The 23,503-nt window shown below is 28.1% G+C and overlaps 1 protein-coding gene across 1 annotated transcript in view; it reads right to left on the minus strand.

Annotated features, from left to right (window-relative positions):
• Nucleotides 1-2,329: 2,329 nt before the first annotated feature.
• LOC129913637 (esterase B1-like) overlaps nucleotides 2,330-23,503 on the minus strand; it is a 33,747-nt gene continuing 12,573 nt past the window's right edge. The window contains exons 2-6 of the mRNA XM_055992404.1: nucleotides 7,718-8,030; nucleotides 7,502-7,652; nucleotides 6,874-7,434; nucleotides 3,083-3,258; nucleotides 2,330-3,010 (exon numbers count right to left, since the gene is read on the minus strand). Of these exons, the coding sequence (XP_055848379.1) occupies nucleotides 2,558-3,010; nucleotides 3,083-3,258; nucleotides 6,874-7,434; nucleotides 7,502-7,652; nucleotides 7,718-8,030 (1,654 nt within the window). The 3' untranslated portion in view covers nucleotides 2,330-2,557. The remainder of the gene's footprint in view (nucleotides 3,011-3,082; nucleotides 3,259-6,873; nucleotides 7,435-7,501; nucleotides 7,653-7,717; nucleotides 8,031-23,503) is intronic.

Here is a 23,503-nt window from a genome sequence, read left to right on the forward strand (position 1 = left end):
ATGTGCCTAAATATTTTTGGCCAGGTTTTAGACCACTGTGGGTCGTTAAAATTTTCTGCTTGTTAGTCAGTCGTATGGTACTTCACTTTATTTCTAACTGTTATTGCTGTTTTTTTTTTGCCAATCCGTCCCTTGTGCCCCCCCCAGAAAAAAATCCTGGATCCGCCCCTGCACACACAAAATTTTCTAAAAATGACGAATTGGTATTCTAAAAATTTCAAATCCACAATACCTATGTACCTAATTTTTCAAATATAAAAATTTTCAAAAAAATTAAAAAAAAAAAAAGTGTTTGGACAACCGTTTTCCATATCAATTTCAACAAAAACACATTAAATTCTTGTTTCCAATAGTTCATCAACGATAACAAATCATAAGAAAAATAGTAATAAATAATTGACTTGCATTAAAAAAGAACACAAAAATATGAAAGTCGAACAATAACAGCTGAAGGATTGTAAAAGTTATAATATGTTTGTATATATTTTTATGTTTGTAAGTGTTGAAAATGTTGTCTATACAATTAACACATTGGACGTTGTACGTTCAATGTTTTCAAATGGGATTCTCATCTTTGACCGGATTATCTTTTCTTTATTTATCGCTATAGCTATTCATTCTTTATCAGCAAACAAATTTTTAAAATAGACAAACCTCAGACGAACGCCTTTGGCCTTATAAATATTTCCAGACAGTTTAATTGAATATACATATTTTAATTGGTCCAATTAATTTGCGATAAAGTTTTTACATTTTTGTTAAAAAAAAAATCAGTTTACAAATCAATGCTTGTAATTTTGTTGCAGTTTTAATAGAAATTTAAAAAAACACCTACATATTATTTAACATGATATGTAATTATATTTGAAAAATGTATAAATTGCAAACATCAAATATGTATTGTTTATAAATAGGAAACGCCAAGCGTGACCGAGTAGAGATAATATACAGGCAACAGGGAAAAAAAAACTTGTGACGTCAGTAAAATTTTGATTAAATATTAAAACGCGAATGATTCTCAGCACAATTTATACTCAGAAAATTGATACGGACAAATATTCTATGCGGCAAGTCGATATGATTTTTATGACCAATTTAATAAGGCCCTTTGTAAAGTGAAACAACTATTTCCTGTTAATACTTGCGTCTTTTATTCAGATCTGTGCATGCAGTCATATAAAGAGAAGAAAATAATCTAATTGTTACCCTGAAAACCCAAAGTCGCGAAAATCTAAATTCCTGAAAACCCAGAATTTCGATTTTACGAGTTCTAAAGTTTCCGGGATTCTTGATTTTTCGGATTCTGGATTTAGAATATCACAACAACATACTCACCTTATTGATAACAAGAAATTTGTATTAATCTTTTTCTTAGGTATTCAAACCTTGCCCAACGAATATAAAAATCAAACATTTTTTTTTTAATTTCAAAATAAATTTTAATGTTCTCTTTTTAAAAATATGTATATTGTTCATGAAATAAGATAAAAACACTTACTCTTTTTAACATTTTTTTTTCAAAAGACTAGTTCACAAAAATAAATATACAAAAATTTGTATCTATGCATGTGTGATATATATATTATATGTACCAGCATAACAAATCGATTTTACACACACGTAGAAAATATTAATAAAATAATATTTATTATTATTTATATTATACACAATTACATATAATATGTATGTAGTATTTATATAATATATGGCAAAAATATACCTATCTGATAAAATATAGTTGTTTTTTTTTCATACATTCATTTACACTATATAACAAATAAGTTTGTTTTATTTTTTTTAAATATAATTTATATATAGATTTAACATTCTCATATGTATTTTATTTATTTATCTTTTTTTTCAGGAAGGTAAATATATGAAACTTTTCTATCAATTTTTTTTTAACAAAACTAGTTTACTATTATGACACACAAAAGAGCTTATAGCCATAACTATAATATTTCTTGGGTCACTTCCCTGTTTTTTTTGTTTATATTTATAAAGCTCTGCTAGGGTCTTAATTAAATTTTATAAAAAAATAAAATGAACATTTCTATATATGTGCATCTTCAGCGTCTTTCAGTGCATGCAAATAGGTATTAAAATTCCTTCACAAGCTATCTAAGTTGAAGGTCAATCATCACATAGGTTATAGAACTCAATCTAGAATCACAATTCCAATAGAAAGATTGATTTAAAAACATAGTTGGAGAAATAAAAACGCTAGGATAACTTTACTTCTGGTGCATTTTATCATAAACTAGTTAAATATAAAAGAAATATAGTTAAATTTACCAGAAGTAAAGTTATCATTTTCTCTATATTCAAATGAAAGTTATCGTTGTTAAATAAGAAAATAATAAAAATGTAATAGATTAATAAATACAAATTTATAAATCCTTCAATTTAGATGGCATAAAGAACAGTTTTAACAATTTGACTGTGAATCTTTTTAGTATAAAATATAAATATTAAACATCTCTCACAGAGTATAAGAGAGTACACTTGGCATAACCAGACTCTTTTTAATACTATCACGACGTTGGCGGTCACCTTCTCAAAGCAGTTCATTCTCCTTAAAGAAACTCTCCCAAACCTGCAATTTATGCAATTCAGGTATATCAATAACTTGCAAACTATCAGCTATATTAAGGCACTTTAGAGTTTTTTCTTTCAAACTCACAGGTTCCCACTGCTCGGTGGCAGTAGGATCAAAATTAGGATTACTATCTGCAGCAAAATGAGTCCATAACCCAACCAGTCTTTCAATAGTCTTGTATTCAATTGTATGATTTTTAAGCTTTTTTGCTACAGAATTATAAAATAAATATGATAAATCATCGCCATGGCATGTGCCTCGCACTTTTTTGCCACAACTAATTATTCGCAAATGATTAAAATGTTTGGAATCAAAATCGAAACGATATAAATAAGTTGGTGCCGTAGCGTACTTTAGTCGGGACAATACTGAACGATAAATTGGAAACCAGAAATACTCATGTGATACCATCTGTGAAAAAAAAGAAAACAAAAATTTGATTATTTTTGGCAAAAAACAATGAAAAAAATATATTTAACTTACATTAAGGTATTCATTTAGAGTCTCTAGACTGGGACTTTTGTCGCCATAGTAAGTTTGTTTCAACCGCATTCCATATTCTTTACATAATTCACTATCTCGGTCCATTTCTAGTTCGATTGGCACCACGTACTGACAGTTTCCAAGTTCATTTAAAAGTTTTGGATCCCGTCTTGTATCTATGATGAAAAAGGTTATATTAAATTCTTTATTCATAAAGCAATGGTTAATATAAAATTATACTAGAAAATGCAAAAAAATTGTAACGAACACAACCAATAACATAGATGTTTGAATCTTGACTTTAATAAGGGGCCTATCTTATTCTCAGAATAAAAAATATTTGTGCATAATTTTGGGATGGTATTGTAACCCTTATTCTAATTTTTTGAATGTTTTCCTTTGCATGCTTTCAAATCCCTACACTCTACAAATTAATTCAAATCAATGAATTGTATTCCTGTTTTATTCTAATAAAAGAAAATTAGAATAAAACAAGTTTTATCCTATAATTTTTCCCCATGTAGTAAAAAACAGTGGAATCGTTACGTTAAATCGTTAAGCCAAAATCCGATAAAACGAAAATCAAAATTTTAAGGAACGAGTTAGAAGTTCAAGGAACCTATTTGGCAAAAAATAGCCGGCTCTGGCAACCCTGGCTGATACTGCTGCAAACATAGTAGGCCTTGATTCTCGTTAGTATAAGACTTAGCTTTGGAAGTGGTTTTATTAAAAAATAATGTATAGCCGTTATAAACCACCGCACAGGAGGGCAACTTTATAAAAATCGTTGGGTATTCAAATTTCTCGTGTGCTTAAAACCCAAAAGTAATTAATTTAATGGGCTAGGGAATATTGAAATCTTCAAAAACCGAAAGAAATTTTAAAATCGTGTTAAAAAAATTAAACTTGTACTATTGGAGCTTGTAAAAAGTTCTATTTTTATTACAGTTATGATCCTTTTCCCAATATTCCAAAAGTTGAATACAACTTTCGAAAAGCTTTTTTTGACTCAAATTTTTTACTTTTAATTCTGAAATCTAATTTCTTACTATTTCTGAAACATTTACTAAAAAACATCAGTGCCACTTTTTGCCTATTTTTATTAAGTTTTTATTTAAAAATCTTATTTTTATTCATTTATGGTTAAAACTCGAAAATTTGTATCAAAAAATAAAAGTGAACAATGGTCAATGCATACAAAAGAAAAAAATGGAACATTTAAGATTTTTGATTCAGTGGGCCCATTTTCACTGAATTACTATCAAATATTAAAGATCACTTTTGATTGTTGAAGAATCTTGAATCTGGGTTGTATGGTAGAATTGGTAATTAGTGCAGTAGAAAAATTTTAAAACTTCTGCTTTGTCTTCCTAGGTAGCATAGTATACCTACGCCTTTTCTTGCTGAATTATTATAAAGTATTAAAGAACACTTCTGAATATTGTAGAATCTTGAATGGTACAATCATCAGATAACTATAAACATCAAAAACCAAAAAAAACTTTCATTTTAACTCATAAAATTCATAGCTGTATGTTTTACGTTTATTTAAAGAAAAAATTGCTAAAATATTTCAACCCATTCCAAAGTTATGAATTTCGCAACGAAAAATGAAAATCTGGCCCATTGTGCGCCATTCAAAATGAATGGAAAAACTACTGGTGATAGCAGGGGCGGATCCAGGATTTTTTTCTGGGGGGGGGCACAAGGGACGGATTGGCAAAAAAAAAACAGCAATAACAGTTAGAAATAAAGTGAAGTACCATACGACTGACTAACAAGCAGAAAATTTTAACGACCCACAGTGGTCTTAAACCTGGCCAAAAATATTTAGGCACATTTCGAACATCAAATAGGTACCAAATGACCAAAAAGTTATTCGGAAGGAAAAATTTTCATTTTCTTGTTACAGTAAAAGCCACTTAAGTGCTAACCCTCTTACTCCTGGATTAGCCGGAAGAAAAAAAATATAAAAAATCAGAAAATGCACGTACAATTCTGTGCTATATTAAAGTTAGTAATCTATTCTTTGTTTAATTTTTTGACTTAAGTTGTTTCACCAAATAGATTTTGAGAAATTAAGTTTTAAAGATGAAATTTTGAAAAAAAAAAAAATGTTTACGTTTTTTAATTGATTTTATATAAAATTTTGCAATATTATGGACATAATTATACCATTAGTTAATGACCTAGTAGTTTTTAGTCAAATACTAAAGACTTCATTCTAATAAATATTAAAGTTCCTAAGAATAACAAAAAAAAAACTGAATCCTACTTTTTTGCCGGGAAACCCAGTTTTTTTTTTATTTGCATTAACCTTTTGTAACCCAAGGTCGTAAATTTAAAAATTAATAAGTCAATCGATTGGCCTTTATCTTTAATAAAACACGTATTTTTTAAAAATTCAATAAAGTCATTATTTACTTAGTTATTTCGATATTTTGGGAGTAAAAAAAAGTTTAAATAATTTATTTTTATATAAAAATTCAAAAATTCAAGCAAAAAACTATCTAATATTAATTTTTAGGCACTTTCCTAAAATCCAAAAATAAAACCCCGTGGGGTTTACTAACAAAAACTATTTTTTTTCTGAATTTCGTAGTTTTTATACAAATTTGCTTATTTTCAAAAAAAGCCCAACTTTCAACATTAACTGTCAATTAAAAACTATTGGTGCTATTTATTAGAAATTTGAAGTACTATTTCGATAAAGCAATACTTAAAGATTATAATATTAGAAGCTTCAAAAGAAAAAAAAATAGTTTGTAGAGCTTTTATGAAATCTTTTTCGGTTTGTTACAGAAATGTCACATGGGGCTACAAGGGGTTAAATTGTTTTATACCTCAAGAATATTGTGTTCAAATCGTAGGTCTCTTGGAGCCAAATTGACTAAGTTATAAGTATTTTAATACTACCCTTAGGAACGTTTTAGTCTTTTAGTCCAGAGTTCAAAACTTTAAATCGTTATCCCCACAACTAATGTTTTCAACGCCGGTGCTCCTCATAACTTCAAAACTAACTACTGCACCGATTCTTTTGAAATTTGGAACACTATTATTTTTACATATTTTTAGAGGTATCCCTGGAGAAATTTTCTCAATAAAATAATATTTATAAAAATCTATAAGTAAGGGTCGCTTTTGAGGAGTTTTTTTTCAAGGGGTCTTTATTTTCGGGGTGCAAACTTGGGCAAACTTCTGAAATGCAAGTTTGTTCTACATATATTGCAGTTCTATAATGTATAGTTTATGCAATTTTGTGACGTGTTCCGCTATTTTAAAAACACTAATGTTGAAAAAAAAACAACGAAAAAAGTGCAAATTTTTTAACCCCTCTGTATGAAAAAATAGAGTTGCATATAGGTACAATTATTTTTTTTATATCATTCAATGTCATTCGATGTCCATATCAAAATTTTTCACCAAAATCACTTTGAAAATTCACTTTTTTTTAAATCGAAAAATCGTTTATTTATTTGTGAGGTGGAGCTTTTCATGGGAAAGGGATGAAACAATCAACAAAATTCGCATTTTCAGCCAGAAATAGACAAGAATTTTACTCAAGTTCTTTCTGTTATTATTCATATATTTTTAAAACTCTTATAGTTTGATTTCCTTTAAGTATGAACTTTAAGTTCTGGGGGGGGCACGTGCCCCCGTGCCCCCCCCCCTAAATCCGCCTATGGGTGATAGCATCTAGTTTGAAATCATTGGCAACATAAAAATAAAGATAATACTAAGCGACCTAAGGACTTATTAAAATGGTCAGAAAAATAGTCTCTTAAACTTACCGGAATAAAGTAGCAATCCTTCATTTGTTACACCACCTATAATCATAGGTATGCTATTACTCCATGTTGTTCGCATCATTTCAATTGGTTTCTTTGGCACTATACATTCTTCCGTAACATAAGGTTCAATTACCGGACCAAATGAGAAACCAATTCTTTCTCTTTTTTCCGAATCCGTACAGAGATCTTCGTTAGCTTTAACAATATCGGCTCCTTTAGCTGTCATTAGGAACTGAAATACATCACGATCGTTGTTTTCTCCCGTATAACCAGCCTCCACAGCCAATCTGTAGGGCCAATTTCGCTGTGGTGTCACTGCCCAAGGTGAAAGGGCATTACCTGACATACAAATTCCTTTATGAAATAGACCTTTAGTTCGATCTGTTATCATCATATAATGAACTGATGCTCCACCAGCGCTATCACCGAAAAGTGTTATATTATCACTGTCACCACCGAAGCGTGCACAATTTTCTTTAACCCATTTGAGAGCCATTACTTGATCCTTGAGACCGGCATTGCCAGGAACACCAAAACTAGGGTCTTCCATACACAAGAAACCTAATTGTGGAGTTTAAGTGTTAACATAAAACATTCAATTTATTGAAATGGGAGTATAAGAACCTACCAAATGGTCCCAGACGATATGTTATCGAAATCACAACGACATCTTCCTTCAGTAAATAATCAGGACTGTAAAGATCACGAGACGCTTCTCCAAATTGAAAACCACCTCCATAAATCCAAACCATTACAGGTAATGGTTTATTTGGTGTAAGCTTTAAATTGACAATAAAAGATGAATTATTAAAAAAATACTTGATTTATGTATTTTTAAACTTACATTTTTTGTGTATACATTTAAGTATAAACAATCTTCTGAACCTTCTGTCATTTGAAACACAAAATGCCTCTGTAATGGTTTGGGACCCATTGACGTACAACTTTTAACCTCTGTCCATGGCTCTGGTGGCTGTGGAGCTTTGTATCGTAATTCTCCCAAAGGTGGTTTGGCAAATGGAATTTTTTCAAAACTGAAAAATGCTTCTCCATAAATAGACTTCCGTTTGACGCCTTTAACTGGTCCATAAACTGTGTTAACTATTGTTTTTTCATTTGTTCGATAGCGGCGTTGTTGTACCTTGAAGTCTACCATCCTGATAAAGAAAAAAAAAAATAAATATTATAGATAAGTGATAACGATAAGTATGTCATAGTTTTTTTTTTTCTGAACATAATCTAAGATTATAATCTTTATCAAGAAATTATTGTTTTCACAGTAAAATTTCATAGATATATTTTCATACAACAACAAAAGGTGTCAATGAAAGTAATTTTTTTTTGTATGGGATTAAGTTTCAATCTCTTCAAGGGAAAGATTTATTAATTATAATAGTTATTTTGACCCTAAAAATTCGTCTCTGGTGATGTGAATCGATTACTGATTTTATCATCAGGGGATACCAAAACTATATTTTTACTTGCATTATAGGTACTTATATCAAGTTATGCATTCGTAAAAAAAAAAAGTTGAGATAACATTTTTCCATGACATTACGATGGTAGACAATGCCAAAAAAGTGGGTCCCGGAAGTCCGTCTGTCTGTCTGTCTGTCTGTCTGTCTGTCAGTCTGTCAGTTTGTCAGTCTGTCAGTCTGTCAGTCTGTCAGTCTGTCAGTCTGTCAGTCTGTCAGTCTGTCAGTCTGTCAGTCTGTCAGTCTGTCAGTCTGTCAGTCTGTCAGTCTGTCAGTCTGTCAGTCTGTCAGTCTGTCAGTCTGTCAGTCTGTCAGTCTGTCAGTCTGTCAGTCTGTCAGTCTGTCAGTCTGTCTGTCAGTCTGTCTGTCTGTCTGTATAAGGAGCTACAGCCTAAACGGATGGACCGATTAATGTCAAACTTGGTATGTAGCGTTATTCTGCGACTCTCCAGAGGGGTTTTTGGAATTAATTTTTTTTACCAAAAATAACGGTACTTGTCATATACCGATTTTAGTAAAATTGAAATATCTCGAAAACGGCTCTAACGATTTTGTTTAAAAAATTCAAATGTTAGTTTTAAGCTAAGGTCTATCTTTCAATGAAAAAATTTTTTTTTGAAAATCATTATTAACGGTACCTGCCATAGAACCGTTTTTTTCAAATCCGATTATCTCCGAAACTGCTTATTCGATTTCAACGAACCTTTTTGTGGAGAAGCATTTATATAATTTAAATATAAGCCAAAAATAAAATTTTGAAAAAAATAATTTTTGGATTTTTAAAAAAATTTTGAAAATTTTTTTTGAAAAATCAAATTTTCGAAAACGGGACATTGAACTTTTTTGAAATTTTGTTTTTAGATGTTGATTAGTGATTTCTACCAAATGACATACCAATTTTATTTTAAAACTTTTTTTCCAAAAAAATATTTATAAAAAATTAGTTTTTTAAAAAACGGCTCTAACGATTTTGAAAATTTTTTTTCTAAAAATGCATGTTAATATATCAATCAAAACTGCATACTTGTTTTGGAGGGCAATTTAATTTCAGATTTTATTTTATTTAAAAAAAAAACGAATTTTGTTTTTTTTTTCCAAATTTCTATATAAAAAGTCTTAAAAATTTAAGCAACTTTAACTCTAAGAGCAAGTTCGTGCGACCCAGTCGTGCATTTTATTTTATTTAGCTTTAGCAACTGCAGATTAACAGATTATAAATTTATTTTTGGTGTTGCGTTACCTTGACATATTGTAGGGTGGCATAAAATTATTTTTTCACTCAAGTCAAGCAATGGAATCTACTGATTTTTTTTGTGTATGGAGCATTTTTTAAAAACTGATTCTGATGTGAATAAAATCTTTCGATTCTCCAAAAAAGTACAAAATATCGGTGGTTGATCAAATAAATATTCTCAGACATTATTTACACTAGGTGCATGTAATAAATACGGCCTGTCTGGTATTGATGCTTTAGTTAGAGAAATCGAGTTTGGAATGATCCTAGTAGGTAGTTCGATCGAGTTAAGAGTATTATGTAGCTTACAATAATGACGATTATAACTGGTTGATGTAGTTACAAAAAAGCCAGTACTCAATCAGGTGTTTTCAGAGACGAAATACCAACAGATTACAGGGGTGCTAAAAGATTCAAGGTCCTTGGTTTATTCCTCTATTGAATCATTCAGAAAATATAATTTCCTTTCTTGTTTTCCAGGTTAAATTGGTTTATATGGGTTTTAGTCTTTGATGTGATTCTAATTTCCTAAGATAGTTAATAGTATACAGGTAAAATAGGCATTTAAAAAATCTATGTATATAGTCTTGCAAAAACAAACAATTTTTCTGCATGTTTAAAACTTATTAGGGGGCAAAAATGTAAAGCCCATATTCGCGGTTTGTATCATTTTGAATCACAATCGATCGAGCAGCTACATATTTTAATATGCAAAATGTGTTCAAAATCCATTTTCTCACATAAATAAAGCAAGATTTCTTTAAAATTCTTTTTTATTTATTTATTTATTTATTTTTTGTTCATTTAGACCTGATTTTTTATTCGTCAGTTAGACTATCAGAAGAATAAAAGTCAATGTAAAAAAAACTTTCATTCGTAGGAATAAGCTCTAAGGCCCTTGATATAATAAAATAGATTTATAGTCATTCAAAAATTGTATCGCCAGTGATATAACTTACAGAACAGGGGAACAGTGTCGAATTGGCTGATGTAACTTCATGTATGTCCGAAACTATTGAACAGAATTTAGACATCATGACACCATGAAATCTTCACCTAATTTTTGATAGAAAATGATGATAAAGTTTCGCACTTCCAAAATTTTTGATAACTAATCCTGCACTGAAATTATCAAAAATTATCAAAATTATCAAAAAGAAAAAATTAAAAAAAATACATCGTTCATTATTAGTATTCTAATATTAGGTACAGTATAGGGAGCAAAAAAAATGCAAACGAAAGAGGTTAAAAGAGTTTTGAACAAGAACTAAGTTACCAAATTAGGCATATTGAAACTGTTTTGTTTTCATTAAACAGAGTCAATTTGTGAAATATTTTACTCCAAAACCATTATTTGGTCAAAAGTCTACCTAAATATGCGTTTTTAGACGAGCAAAAAAATACAAATGTTCTTATTGTTTGAATTTTTTTTTGCTCGCTACTGTATATTTGAAACTGATAAAAAATTAGAATATAATCCAACAAAAAGCACATTTTTTTCAATAATGAAAGAACACCTGCGTTTGTTTGCGTAAAATTTTTGGCAACAATTGTTCAAATAAAGATACCACTGATTAAATAAGTTTTTTTTTTACTTTATTAAACAAAATAAAATGAACTATGGCGATGGGAATAGATAGGAAGGTTATCTAATGCAGTATTTATAAAGCTTTCTTTGAGTTCGTATAGATTAAGTTAAGAAGATAAAAACAAAAAGTATAGGATAAAACATGACTTTTTGGAAATTAAATTTAGTAGACTATACACATAATAATTTACATGCATAGACATGAGTAAAAGGTAATTTTGTTTTAGAAAGTAAAAATACTTGCAATTTCTTATATTGCATTGATTTATATACGGCACCTATGCCACAAATGACAAAATAAATTTTAATTTTTAATAAAAATTAAATGATGTCATATTTATGCAATTTACTATGGTGTCAAACAATATTTAAAAATTCTATGCTCCAGTATTGATTTTTTAATAACGCAAAACTTCATGCATTGATGTCATTAAATCACGTTTCTAAGAAGACTTTTTTTTTAAATTTATAATTTGCCTTCTAAATACTCTCTATGATGACAACACTTTTAAAGCAAAAACTCATGTCATCACCACAAATGAGTTCATCACGTTTGCTGAAACTCTTTGCAAAGCAATGAAACCATGGTTATATCTTCATTGAGATAAATTTACTTTAATGCATTAGACTTATTTCTTGAAGTAGAAGAACGAGAGTGAAACTGATATAATGAAGAAATAATAAAAGGCCGTTTTGGGGGGCGGGGCGCCTTGAATTTGAAGTTGCATTAGAATAATTCGCTTAGAATAATTAAATAAAGAAATAAAAAAAAAATTAATTAAATTACATTTTCAAAATTAACTGACCTCAACTCCATATACATAAAAATGAAAATTTTTTTCATTATTTTTTCCTTTGTTTATTAAATTTTCAAGAATATTTATGTAGCAATCTTATAAAAAATTAAATTTTTTATGAAAGCAGTTCTCTAGAATTCCACACAAAATTTGTTGAGTAAATTGTGAATCAAAATGCATTGAGAAAATGTTTTGTTAACATGTAAGTAATTTGAAATTTACTCATATAAAACCGTTCTAATAGTTAAAAAAGTTAGAAGTAAAATAATTATATTTTGGTCATAATGAGCAAAGTAAGTTCAATTATTTCGTACCTAAGTCTATCTGTATTATAGCTTCCGGACACTACTGACTTCTTGTTGTCTTATTTTTAATTTTTTTGTCATGAAACAATTTAAAAAAAAAAAAAAAAGAAGGTCATAATCTGCATAAGATTATTATATTTAATATCGTACGAGGCAGATTGATGAAAATTATATTTGCCATAGAAAATCAAAACAAAATAATCTGTTTAAGACAATATTTATAAAATCAATTCTTGTGAGACTCAAAATCCGCCCATGTTCATGAAGTAATAACTTGTGTTATATCTTATATCCACCCTAGACATACGAATATAATTATCTATTTCATGATATAAAGTATACAGTTTATATAGGTTAACAAAGCTTAAGTACTTTCAGACTATCTATCCAAAGAAGTAAAACTTTTTTCTTTTATACCGAAAGTTATATCAGTAAATTAATGATTTATTTTTAGTTAGAGCTAAGAGAAAATATGCAAGGATACAAAATTGAATATAAAATCCTTTCTCTAGAAGTAAGTTTATTATGTTTTCTACTTTAAAATGTTTGCGTTTATAAATAATTTCTTTGCAAACAAAACAAAACGCCTGAAAGAAAAACCTCAAGCTTTATTAGCTTATCAATAATGGAGCAGAGCTCAAATTTTGTAGATGTTTTATAGTAAGAGTAACGTTTTTTAATTAGGATGTTTGATTCACAAATAAAAAAAAAAAAAACAATAATTACAAAATTTCTGAAACATTAAATGCCATTTTTCGAAAATAAAATAGTTTATTTTTCCCAATTTTTCGAAAATAACATAAACGATTCTCATTGATTGAATCATATTTTCATGTATTTAGGTATCCGAAACATTAATTTTTTGAATACCTACATAAAGACTTTAAAGTAAAAGCGTAATATAATGCGACCAGTTGGATGTTTAATAATGTTCACTCTGGCGTATACGTATTTTTTCTTCTCTTTTGTTTAGTACTTATTTTATCCAAGAAATAATTTTTTGTTAACTCAAAAACATTTTGAATTGTTTTTTTTTTTTCGTAGCTTATAAAAGAATGTAAAACTTCTCAATACCAATATAATAATATGTATTTGCATTGCACATTTATCAAAAGAAAAAAAAAAAAACTAGGCGGTCATTTCTTTCTTCTCTCATCATCATCATCAACTTAATTGAAATCAATTCACAACAAACTATATCAAATGCAAAAAATCCATTTTATTAATAAAGATCTTAGATTCCTTCAATTAAATAATTTGTATCACGTTAGTAAAGTGTGGTGTTTAAAAAAGAAAAAAAAAAAAAAGACAATAAACATTTTGAATGACATTTTAAAGTGATGCAATCAGACTGTCAATATTCCAATACATAAATAAATGTTCCTAGCAAATCTAACTTAACTTTTAAATCAAAAGTGCAAATTTTAAATTATAGTAAGAAATATTTTTTTTTTTTTTTTTCAGAAATACTTTTGGATGCTTTTTCATAAACAAGCATTTTGGTGTCAACAAAAGAAAATCTTCATTTGTTTATTATGATTTATTCATTTTTAATTTTGTGTTGTATATGCAAAGCTTTGCAATATTATAAAATGAAATCTACATTGCGTGGATCTATGAAGTGACTTCACTGTTTTTGTTTACTCTATAGTATGTTTGTATACCACTGCGGCTTTTTTTTAAGGTGTGTGGCCCTGGTGTGTCACCTCCATTGTGTTAATCAAATAACATTTTGTTAAATTTGTATGACAGATATTTCCGGCACAGTTAATAAGGTTCGTCAAACTTATAGAGTTTTTTTTTCTTTTTTTAGTTTAAATATAATGAACTTCTGCCATACTAATACAATATTGTTTTCCATTGTTTTAAATAATAAGTACTTAAAGTTTATTTTTAAAGTTTTTGAATTTGTAACATTTAAGTTTCTTTCAATAAACGAATAAATGTTCATAATACTTTGAGAAAAATTGTGCAAAATATAAAAAGTTTAAATTTATTAAAAATGATTCCGATGATGTTTTAAAATGTTTTGCTCACAATATTTTTTTTTTAAATAACAAAAAATTATATAAACAAAAATTCGGTCTTAAAATAGGCAATGAATTTGAACTCCAAATGAAAAACATCATTTTTCATTTTCAACTTTACGATAACTTTTTGAAAAATTAAATTTAATTATAATGCATATGTCGCATGTACTTGGTCTTATGGCGAATTCGGTTTCTGAATTTGAAAGCCTTTTTTTTAATTAAATAATAACAATGTTAGTTAAATTAACTATAAAATTTAAAAAAAATGTTAAAAAAAATATTAAAAGTTGTTCTAAAAAATACGAAAACACTAAGAAGATGTTTTTATTTCCAAACAATCTACGGTAATAGATTTTTTCTTGTATATAACAAATATTTTTGGATTTTTTTGTTTAACTTATTAATTAATTTAAGTATTAATTTTCCAAAAAATAATTTAATATCCCAAATGAAGAAATAATTAACCCACATATACAAAAAAAAGTTTCAAGAAAAATAGGTACATGATGATGGAAAATTTTTAAAAATATTGATTTTTCAAAAAATAGTTTAGGTAAGTAGCTATTTTAAAAAAGTTCAAAATAATTTTTTTTTTTTTCAAAATCTTTAAATTAAGAAAAAATTACAAATTTATTAATTTTTTTTTTTCAGATTTTCGACGAAAAAAAAAGCAAAATGCAAAAAAAAATTATTTCAAAAAACTTCCTCAAAATTCATCGAGTGAGACATCAAAACATAGTATCTCGTGAGGCCCTGGGTTTCTATGGGAGCACCGGGAACTGCCTCGGCTGCCCCATTGCTATGCACGATCTTGCTTCCCATACGATGTTTTCTTGTCTCGACCCAACAAGGGCTCAAGCCTGTAATACTTGAAAACAAGTTGCATTGCAAAAGTAAACATTTAATGCAATTGTCTCCTTTTTTCCGGTATGGCACATGGTTTAGTTTTTGCCAAGGTTTAAAATTCTAATCCGCTGATCTTTAAAATAAATATTATTTAATGACTGATAATAATGATAATAATTGGCGACAATTTTTTGCGATGTTAATAAAAATGCATTTCTTCCGGGGTTCTAAGACATTGTCAGATTCGAAAAGCAGCATGTTTACCTACAGACGTTATTATCTACTTAATTCCTTTTTGCAATTAATTTTAATGAATAAAATAGCTTATATGGTATAAATGGTAGTATGAACATAATATTCGCAATATGTACATAAATATTTATCGTTATTTATTTTATAAAGTAAACTAAAAAAATTCACGAACAATTCAAACAATTTAAAGCTTAACTAACTTAATTGTTCGTTGACATATATATGCCATTATTAGATTGATTTTTATAAAAGAACATTTTTTTATTCTCGTGTGCGTATACAAATACTGTACTATAACTACTTGTGTGTGCTTCGATTGTGGGCTCGTTTATGTTTGCTTGCGGTTATTACTTGTTGCTAATGCATTGCCTTTTTCAGAGAGTGTAAATGACGCAAGCTTTAATTTGATCTTGGGCGATCTTGTTATACAAACCTTGCCGATTCTTATAGAACACACGAACAACACAAACTGCTGAATTCTATTTGCCATCGTGATTCGTGGCATTTAATAAATAAAAAAAAAAAATTATCTCTAGGTAAGAATAATCTTCAAATAGGTACATAAAGAATACACAAAATGTATATGTAGTGTGTTGGAATATCAATTTTTTTGTATGAAAAAAAAATTTTATTATATTTTCATAGTCAAATATGCGAATGAGTTTTCATGGCCAGACTCAAAATCGAAAATTCGTACATTGTGCGAAAACAAAAATGTATCTTTGTTGGCACATACAATCATTCATATTGTTTGTCAAGACAAAAATAGGTCTAGTCAAAATAATACACATAGCCAACAAAAAAAAAAAATCGTTGATACAGAATTGCCCATAATTATTATGAGCAAAACGTTCGTTGAACTTTTGACTTTTGAAACTGAATAGACGAAAGTAATTTTTTATTATATGGTCTTCTAGACTACATTTTCACCGATTACCTAAGCTTATGTTTTGATACGGTTGTAAAATCTAATTCATTGTTTTTTTTTAGATTACAGACTAGGAGTTTTTTGTTCTAAATTCTCTTCGAAATGCTTTTTTTTAAATTTTTCGTATAAAAAGTGTATTTATTTCAGAACTTGTATTTTTTATCTCCCAAAATCATATATAGGAAAAAGGTACAGGTTAAAAAAAAAAAATTGTTAGCATTTTTATTAAAAATCTATAATAACTGTAATTTGTGTAAGGATTGATATAATTTAATTTAAATTTGTAAAAGATTCAAATCTGTCAAACTGAAAAATCAAATTTTAGTCGTTTCCAAAAGACTCTTTAGTGCATGTCTAGTAGGTAGAAAACTTGAATCATTTTATTTTTCCAAAAAAAATTTTTCAAAAAAAATAATATTAAATTATTTAAAACTGCTTATAGGGTTGTTTAGTTATATTATTTTTACCAAATAAGGTCAAACAGTAAGTAACTATTGTATGTGATCTAGTTTTCATGAAGGTTTTTTGTATTGAATTTAAAAGTTCAGTTTTACCAGAATTTGAAATTGATATTAATTGTGGGTGATTTCGTTTTAATTAATTCTTTCTATTTGCCAGTTTTGAACTTCAAAGTATTTGAAACTAATTAGTTTCAATAAAATGTAAAAAAAATTCAGAAAACAGAGCAGATCTAAACTGTTTTTATAAGCAATACAAGAATATACATTATTTTTTATTGAGAAACAGGTCCAAATAATTTAATTTTCAGTTGGTGTTATTTGCAACTTCATTCAGTTATTATATTTATATAAAAAGCCTTAATAAAATATTCCGGTTTATTTTAAAACCAAAAAAGTTGGATATTTTATTTTATGAATAACTAAATAATTAGCTTAGAAGTTATTTGCAAAATTTTGTTTCACGATTAATAAAAGTTTTCATATATGATTCTTTATAGGGTTTCCTTGTATTCATATAGATTTTTAACACAATGCGGTATATACAAAATTTAATTAATTTGTTATTCATTTTATTCTGATGAAAAACTATTATTAGAATAAAAGAGTTTATTTCGGTTTTATTGAATTTTGTGTGACGACACACCAAAGTTGATTTATTTGTTGTCAAAATTTATTTGTTTTTTTTTTTATACTTTTGACTAAATAATAAATTTGCTTCCGTTTTATTTTTAATTTTTATACAGGGTGTCCCTAAAAAAGTAATGGTCCAAACGATCCAAAATCTTTATGGGCTTTTTTAGTGAATTTTCTAAAAACCCCTACTTTGAAGTAAGTATTTTGCTTTCTTTATACGAGCAAAAAATAAACACACACACACAAAAAAATGGTAACCCCCATGAAACTTGGCAAAAAATTTCAAGGATAAAAGAGTCTTTAAAAAAAAAAATGTATTCTGAGTTTGTAGAAAATATAATGCTCTACAAATTTGTTATATGCAATTTTGTTGTAGAATATTATCCATTTCGAAAATAACACCGAAATAAGTACGAAGAATATAAAAAAGCTTTCGTGACCTTTCTTCTCACTGGTCGAAGTTACAATAACATCACTTGTTATACTTTTATAGATCGTTCAACTCTGAGTAATTTGCTTTTTGACTCATTGAAATAGCTTAAAATTTAGCTTACTTACGTGTTTTTTTTATGGGAAATCTCCAAACGGGGAGGCCGAGTGCTAATATAATATTTTTAAGGGCTCACATTTTTAGAAATTTTTTTGTTGGGTTTCCAACCAAATTTTGAAATAGAAGTGAAAAAAAACCTGATCGCCAAAATAAAAACACTCAAATCTTTATATTATTCCTGCAAAGGCATACATTTTGATTCAATCATGATAAGTTGGAAAAATAAAAAAAAAATTAAATTAAAATGGTCACCCTAATACGAAAATATCTCTAGCAAAAACCGGTAACGAAATAGAATGGAAACTTTTTTTTAACCTAAAAGTGTCATGAGGTTTTTATCACAAAAACAGTCTGTTTGAATGTTTTCGTTCCCATGATTTATCTGTAAAAAGCTTAGAATGAAGTCAAGCTTAAATGATGGCATACGAATATTAAGTGTAGGTGTGATAATAATCTTTTAAAATACTTGTTTTTTTATTAGCAAAAGTGATCACAAGTTAATGAAATTCAAGATAACAATTCTTTTCAGACGATAGAATTGTTTGTGTTCGCTTAGTCATATGATAGATATACAAAACACAGGTATCTATCTATCTACACTGCTAATGAAATTTTTTTTATTCAATTGCAAATATATTTAGTAGGTAATTTACATGAGGTAAAGGACTATGTTAGAGTTAGTTGAGTCATGGGAGCTTTTTTTTTTTTTTTTTTTTTTTTTTTCAATTCTAATTATATACCAACCTCTTTTTCTCTGAGTGATATTAGCTATGAGCTTTGAAAATAATTATACGAAAGATGTGCATTTATGTTTTTTGTGGTGTTTTCTGTTTTCAAAGAAACATAGCTGTTTGTTTATCTCTGATGTACCAAAAATAGAATTATAACTCAATTATACCTCAATTATACACACAAAATACAATAATTTGTTCCTGGTATAGGATGCTGCTGGGAATTGGGACATACATACATAGAATTGAGATATTTCAAATAGTATTTTATTTGAATTAATATCAAAGTTCATTTTACAATATTGGTTATGGTTTTGCATTTCATTTTATTACCTGCAATACATAGAAATAGCTAGGTATGCATTTACAGAACAAAAAATTGCTCTCGTGATTTTGATTGAACGTGATATCACTTTAAAAATACAACGAACGAACGGCGATTCACCTTAATTTTGGAATATCGCGTTGTTTTTTACAATATCAAGGGGATTTATTGGAGTTTTTTTTAGCATTAGCTATTGTTTGATTACGAAGAATTTCGGAAGTTGTTATTCATGGAACTATAAAATAATATAGTAATTAAAATAAGTATGAGTCGGTTTCCAAATTAAATTTGGAAAATTTACCTACAATTAATTAAATTTAATAAATAAAAGCTATCTATGTTTCTTCGTTCATTTATTGATATTGAGTTTTTACTTTTTAGTTTTAAATGCATGTGTAGGTAGGTTAGTATTGTTTGTTTTTGATGTTGAACCGCGACTTGTGAACTATCCGAATCCAATTATTACTTCTCTTTTAAATGGAAAAATACATATGGGGAATATTTTTTTTAAATCAAAATTTTTATTGCACCGAAAAAAAAATTTGATAATAACAGCTATCAAATTAACATTTTTCAGTGACAAAAGTCGTCCAACAATTAAAATATCAATTTTGATATTTTATCATATCATTTTGACATTTTTTAATTTCAGGTGGGATAGTGAAAATTTCACTTTGACAATTAAAATATCATTTTGACATTATTTTAAGTTTAAGTGGATAGTGAAAATTTCACTTTGACAATTAAAATATCAATGTTGACTAGATTTTACGTTTTAGTTTATTATAATGAAACCTTTTTCTTTCCTTTTCTTTTTTATTATTTTTACTAGCCGACCCAGCCCTCGAAATTCGAGTGCCAATTTCTTTATTTTTTTTTTATTTGCAACAATTTTGAACACAATAATACCAAAATAGTTTCTTTATTTTTTATAGTATTTGTTGTTGTTTTCTTACGATTAACTACACTTTTTACACAGGAATATATAATATACATACCTACTTTTTGATATATTTTAAACCTGATTTAGATATTGTTGAACTACGTTTTAACTACGCTCAACTACGTAAAAAAAAGTATCGAAAAAGAAAATGCAAAGTGTAATCTCCTTAAGGGCATTGTGTTTGCGATTGCATTTCAATTCAATTCAACCTGTTTCATGTTCCATTCGTTCAAATTCCATCCGTCAATCATTCAACCTCCACCAACTTCACTCAAATTTGTCATTCACACCATTTTTTTTTTCATTTAGCTTGTAGAAACATGAAAACAGACCGAGTTCTTTTTGCGATTGTGTGTGTGTCCTTTGACAACAATTTTAACACGTACGTCAATCTGAAATCAAAACAACTTCTGCAAAATAAAACCAGAGATTCCTTTGATCAATAATTTTGTTTATTTTCTTCGGTAATATAAATTCAATTAAATCAAAATCAATAGGAAATTGCAGATATTATTAAGATCTGAGTGAAGATGAAGTAGAAAGTTAATTATTTTGGCCGTATGCTGTCGTTTTACAGAGACAAAATATCCTGAAGACAATCACGGGAAGAAAAGTCACAGTAATTTGACTTTTTCACAATAACTATGCCAGGAAAAAATATATTTTGATCGCAAATGGTTTTTTTTAAATTTATTTTATATTTTTCCGCAATAAAAAAACGATATTCAATTAGAATTTACTCTTTATTTGAAGTTGGTGTTCTCAAATTAACAATACGAAGAAAACTTTCAGCTTGACGTTTGAGAAATGTCAAATCTTCCAGGAAAATTTTAATGAATGCGTTCAGACACTTAATAATGATTAAAGATATGTTCACATTTATTAAAGGTGCGTTCAGGTGTAGATCTTCATAATATACAGTAGTAAAAAGGTAATCCGTGGTAATATGTGGTGAGAAGAGACATTTTTTAATCAAATAAATCAATTCTTAAGGCATTACAACGTTTTTTTTTATTTTTTTATGTTAAAACCATAACTACAATGACCTAAAAAGTGAAAAAGTGGGAAATTTACAAAATTAAATTTTTTTTTTTATTTCTTTCTAGCAATATTTGTTTTTTAAGCTATTGCATAGATTTTAACGCAGGCCTGGCATGGGGAGCTAACCAAGAAAAAACGTAACGAAAAATTAGTACATTTATGATGGTATGTGTGTATATGCATATGATTGTACGAAGCTTGCATGGATGTGTGAATGGTTTTGGTTCAGCCAGAGAGGGTTATATAAATTGTGTTAGACAACAAAGAGAGGAGTAAGGAAGAAGACCATAAATGCTGTGTCTGCAGAATAAATCAGAAGCAAAAAAAATTATCTGTATTTTCTTTTCTCTTCTCTTCCCATTCTTCTGTTTCTTGTTCAACTTCTTGTGATTTGTGAACGAGTAAAGCGTTGCATTGCGCTTGCGATATTAAATCAGAAGAGAAAGAGTATTCTTGTGTTTTCTTATTTTTTTTTGTCTGGAGAAGTTTATGACATGAGGTATTGTGTATGCATGTTTTCAAATGTGACCTTGTTGTTGTATATGAATTGATAGGGAGATAAAAAAAAACATAATCATTCGTTTTGTGTAGTGTAGGTCAATAAATTATAATTGCATAAGTCGATAAAAAATGCAATGCAATAGCTTTACCGCGGCAGTCCTCGAGTGACACAAGTCTTTTTTTTTTTAATTTTTGGAAAAAACTACCAAACATTTTTTTTGAAACCAAAAAATAAGCTTTTTGCATCATTATTTTTTATTTTGTCGTCGTAAAAACTGTCATAAAATGAGTTTGAATCTATCACTTTTTGACTTTTTGCAAAAAGTTGCCGTTGTAGTTATACTTTTAAAGCCTTGAGGCTTAACTACAATGACCTAAAAAGTGAAAAAGTGGGAAATTTACAAAAGTAAAAAAAATTTATTTCTTTTCAAGCTCCATTTGTTTTTGGAAAAAACTACAAAAATTGTTTTTCAAACCAAAAAATAAGCTTTCTGCATCATTATTTTTAATTTTTTGGTCGAAAAAACTATCACAAAATGAGTTTGAAAATGTTGACTTATTGACTTTTTGCATTAAGTGGCTTTTAACTACATTGGCTCAAAAAGTGAAAAAGTACAAAAGTGACAATTTTCAAACGCATTTTTGTATGGTTCTTCGGGCTAGAAAATTAAAACAAAAAATGCGAAAACCATATTTTTTTTTGTATAAAAACAATTTGTTAAAGGCATAACTACAATGGCCTAAAAAGTGAAAAAGTGGGAAATTTACAAAATTAAAAAAATTTTATTTCTTTCTAGCGCTATTTTTTTTAGAAAAAAACTACAAAAATTGTTTTTTTAAACCAAAAAATAAGCTTTCTGCATCAATATTTTTAATTTTGTGATGGGAAAAACTGTCACAAAATGAGTTTGAAAATGTTCACTTTTTGACTTTTTGCAAAAAGTGGCCGTTGTAGTTGTACCTTAACTGTTTTTTTCAAATTTTCAAATTCATTTTTTGACAGTTTTTCTTACCTTAAAATCAAAAATAATGATGCAAAAAGCTTTTTTTTTGCTTTAATAAACAAAAACAAATAGCGCTAGAAAGAAATAAAAAAAATTTAATTTTGTAAATTTCCTTTTTTTTTCACTTTTTAGGTTATTGTAGATAAGGAACAAAAAAGACATTTTTGTTAGTTTTCCCTGAACCTCATAAGAAAAACGCTTTGCCATGCGGCAATAAAATATTAGTGCCTTTTATGCAAAAATGTAAACGTCTAAAAGTGAAAACTTGGTAAAATGGTAAATGAACTGTCAAAGTCAGCTATTACATGAAGCCTCAAGAGGCTTGACTCTTTTTTCGAAATTTCTTTTGATAACACACCCACAAAAAAAAAAAGTTATGACCTGGGGTTGCGACTAAGTTTTTCATATAGTTTTTGGGTCGCTGAAACCGAATCTGGAGTCCGTTTTGCCCCATTACGTCAGGTTTTCGAGATAACCTAAAAAAAATGTCACGAAAACAAAAATTTTTTTTCACTGATCTGGATATGCGAATATGTAAATCATATAGTTTTTGAATCACTGAATCCAGATTCGAAGTCAATTTTGCCCTATCACGTCAGGTTTCTGAGATATCCTCAAAAAATGTCAAAACCAAAAAAACTAAATTTCTTATTTGGGGTTGCGTCTAAGTTTTTCATATAGTTTTTGGGTTGCTAAAACCGAATTCGAACTCTATTTTTCCGTATCATGTCAGGTTTTTGAGATATCCTCAAAAAATGTCAGATAAGAACTTTTTTTTGAGTTTAGACATTTTTTGAGAATATTTCAAAAACCTGACGTGATACGCCAAAATAGACTTCGGATTCGGTTTCAGCGACCCAAAAACTATATGAAAAATTTAGTCGCAACCCCAGGTAAAAACTTTTGTTTTTTTGGTTTTGACATTTTTTTGAGGATATCCCAGAAACCTGAAGTGATAGGGCGAAATTGACTTCGAATCTGGATTC

This window comes from Episyrphus balteatus, chromosome 3, assembly GCF_945859705.1.
Source record: "Episyrphus balteatus chromosome 3, idEpiBalt1.1, whole genome shotgun sequence".
Classification (NCBI taxonomy): Eukaryota; Metazoa; Arthropoda; class Insecta; order Diptera; family Syrphidae; genus Episyrphus; species Episyrphus balteatus.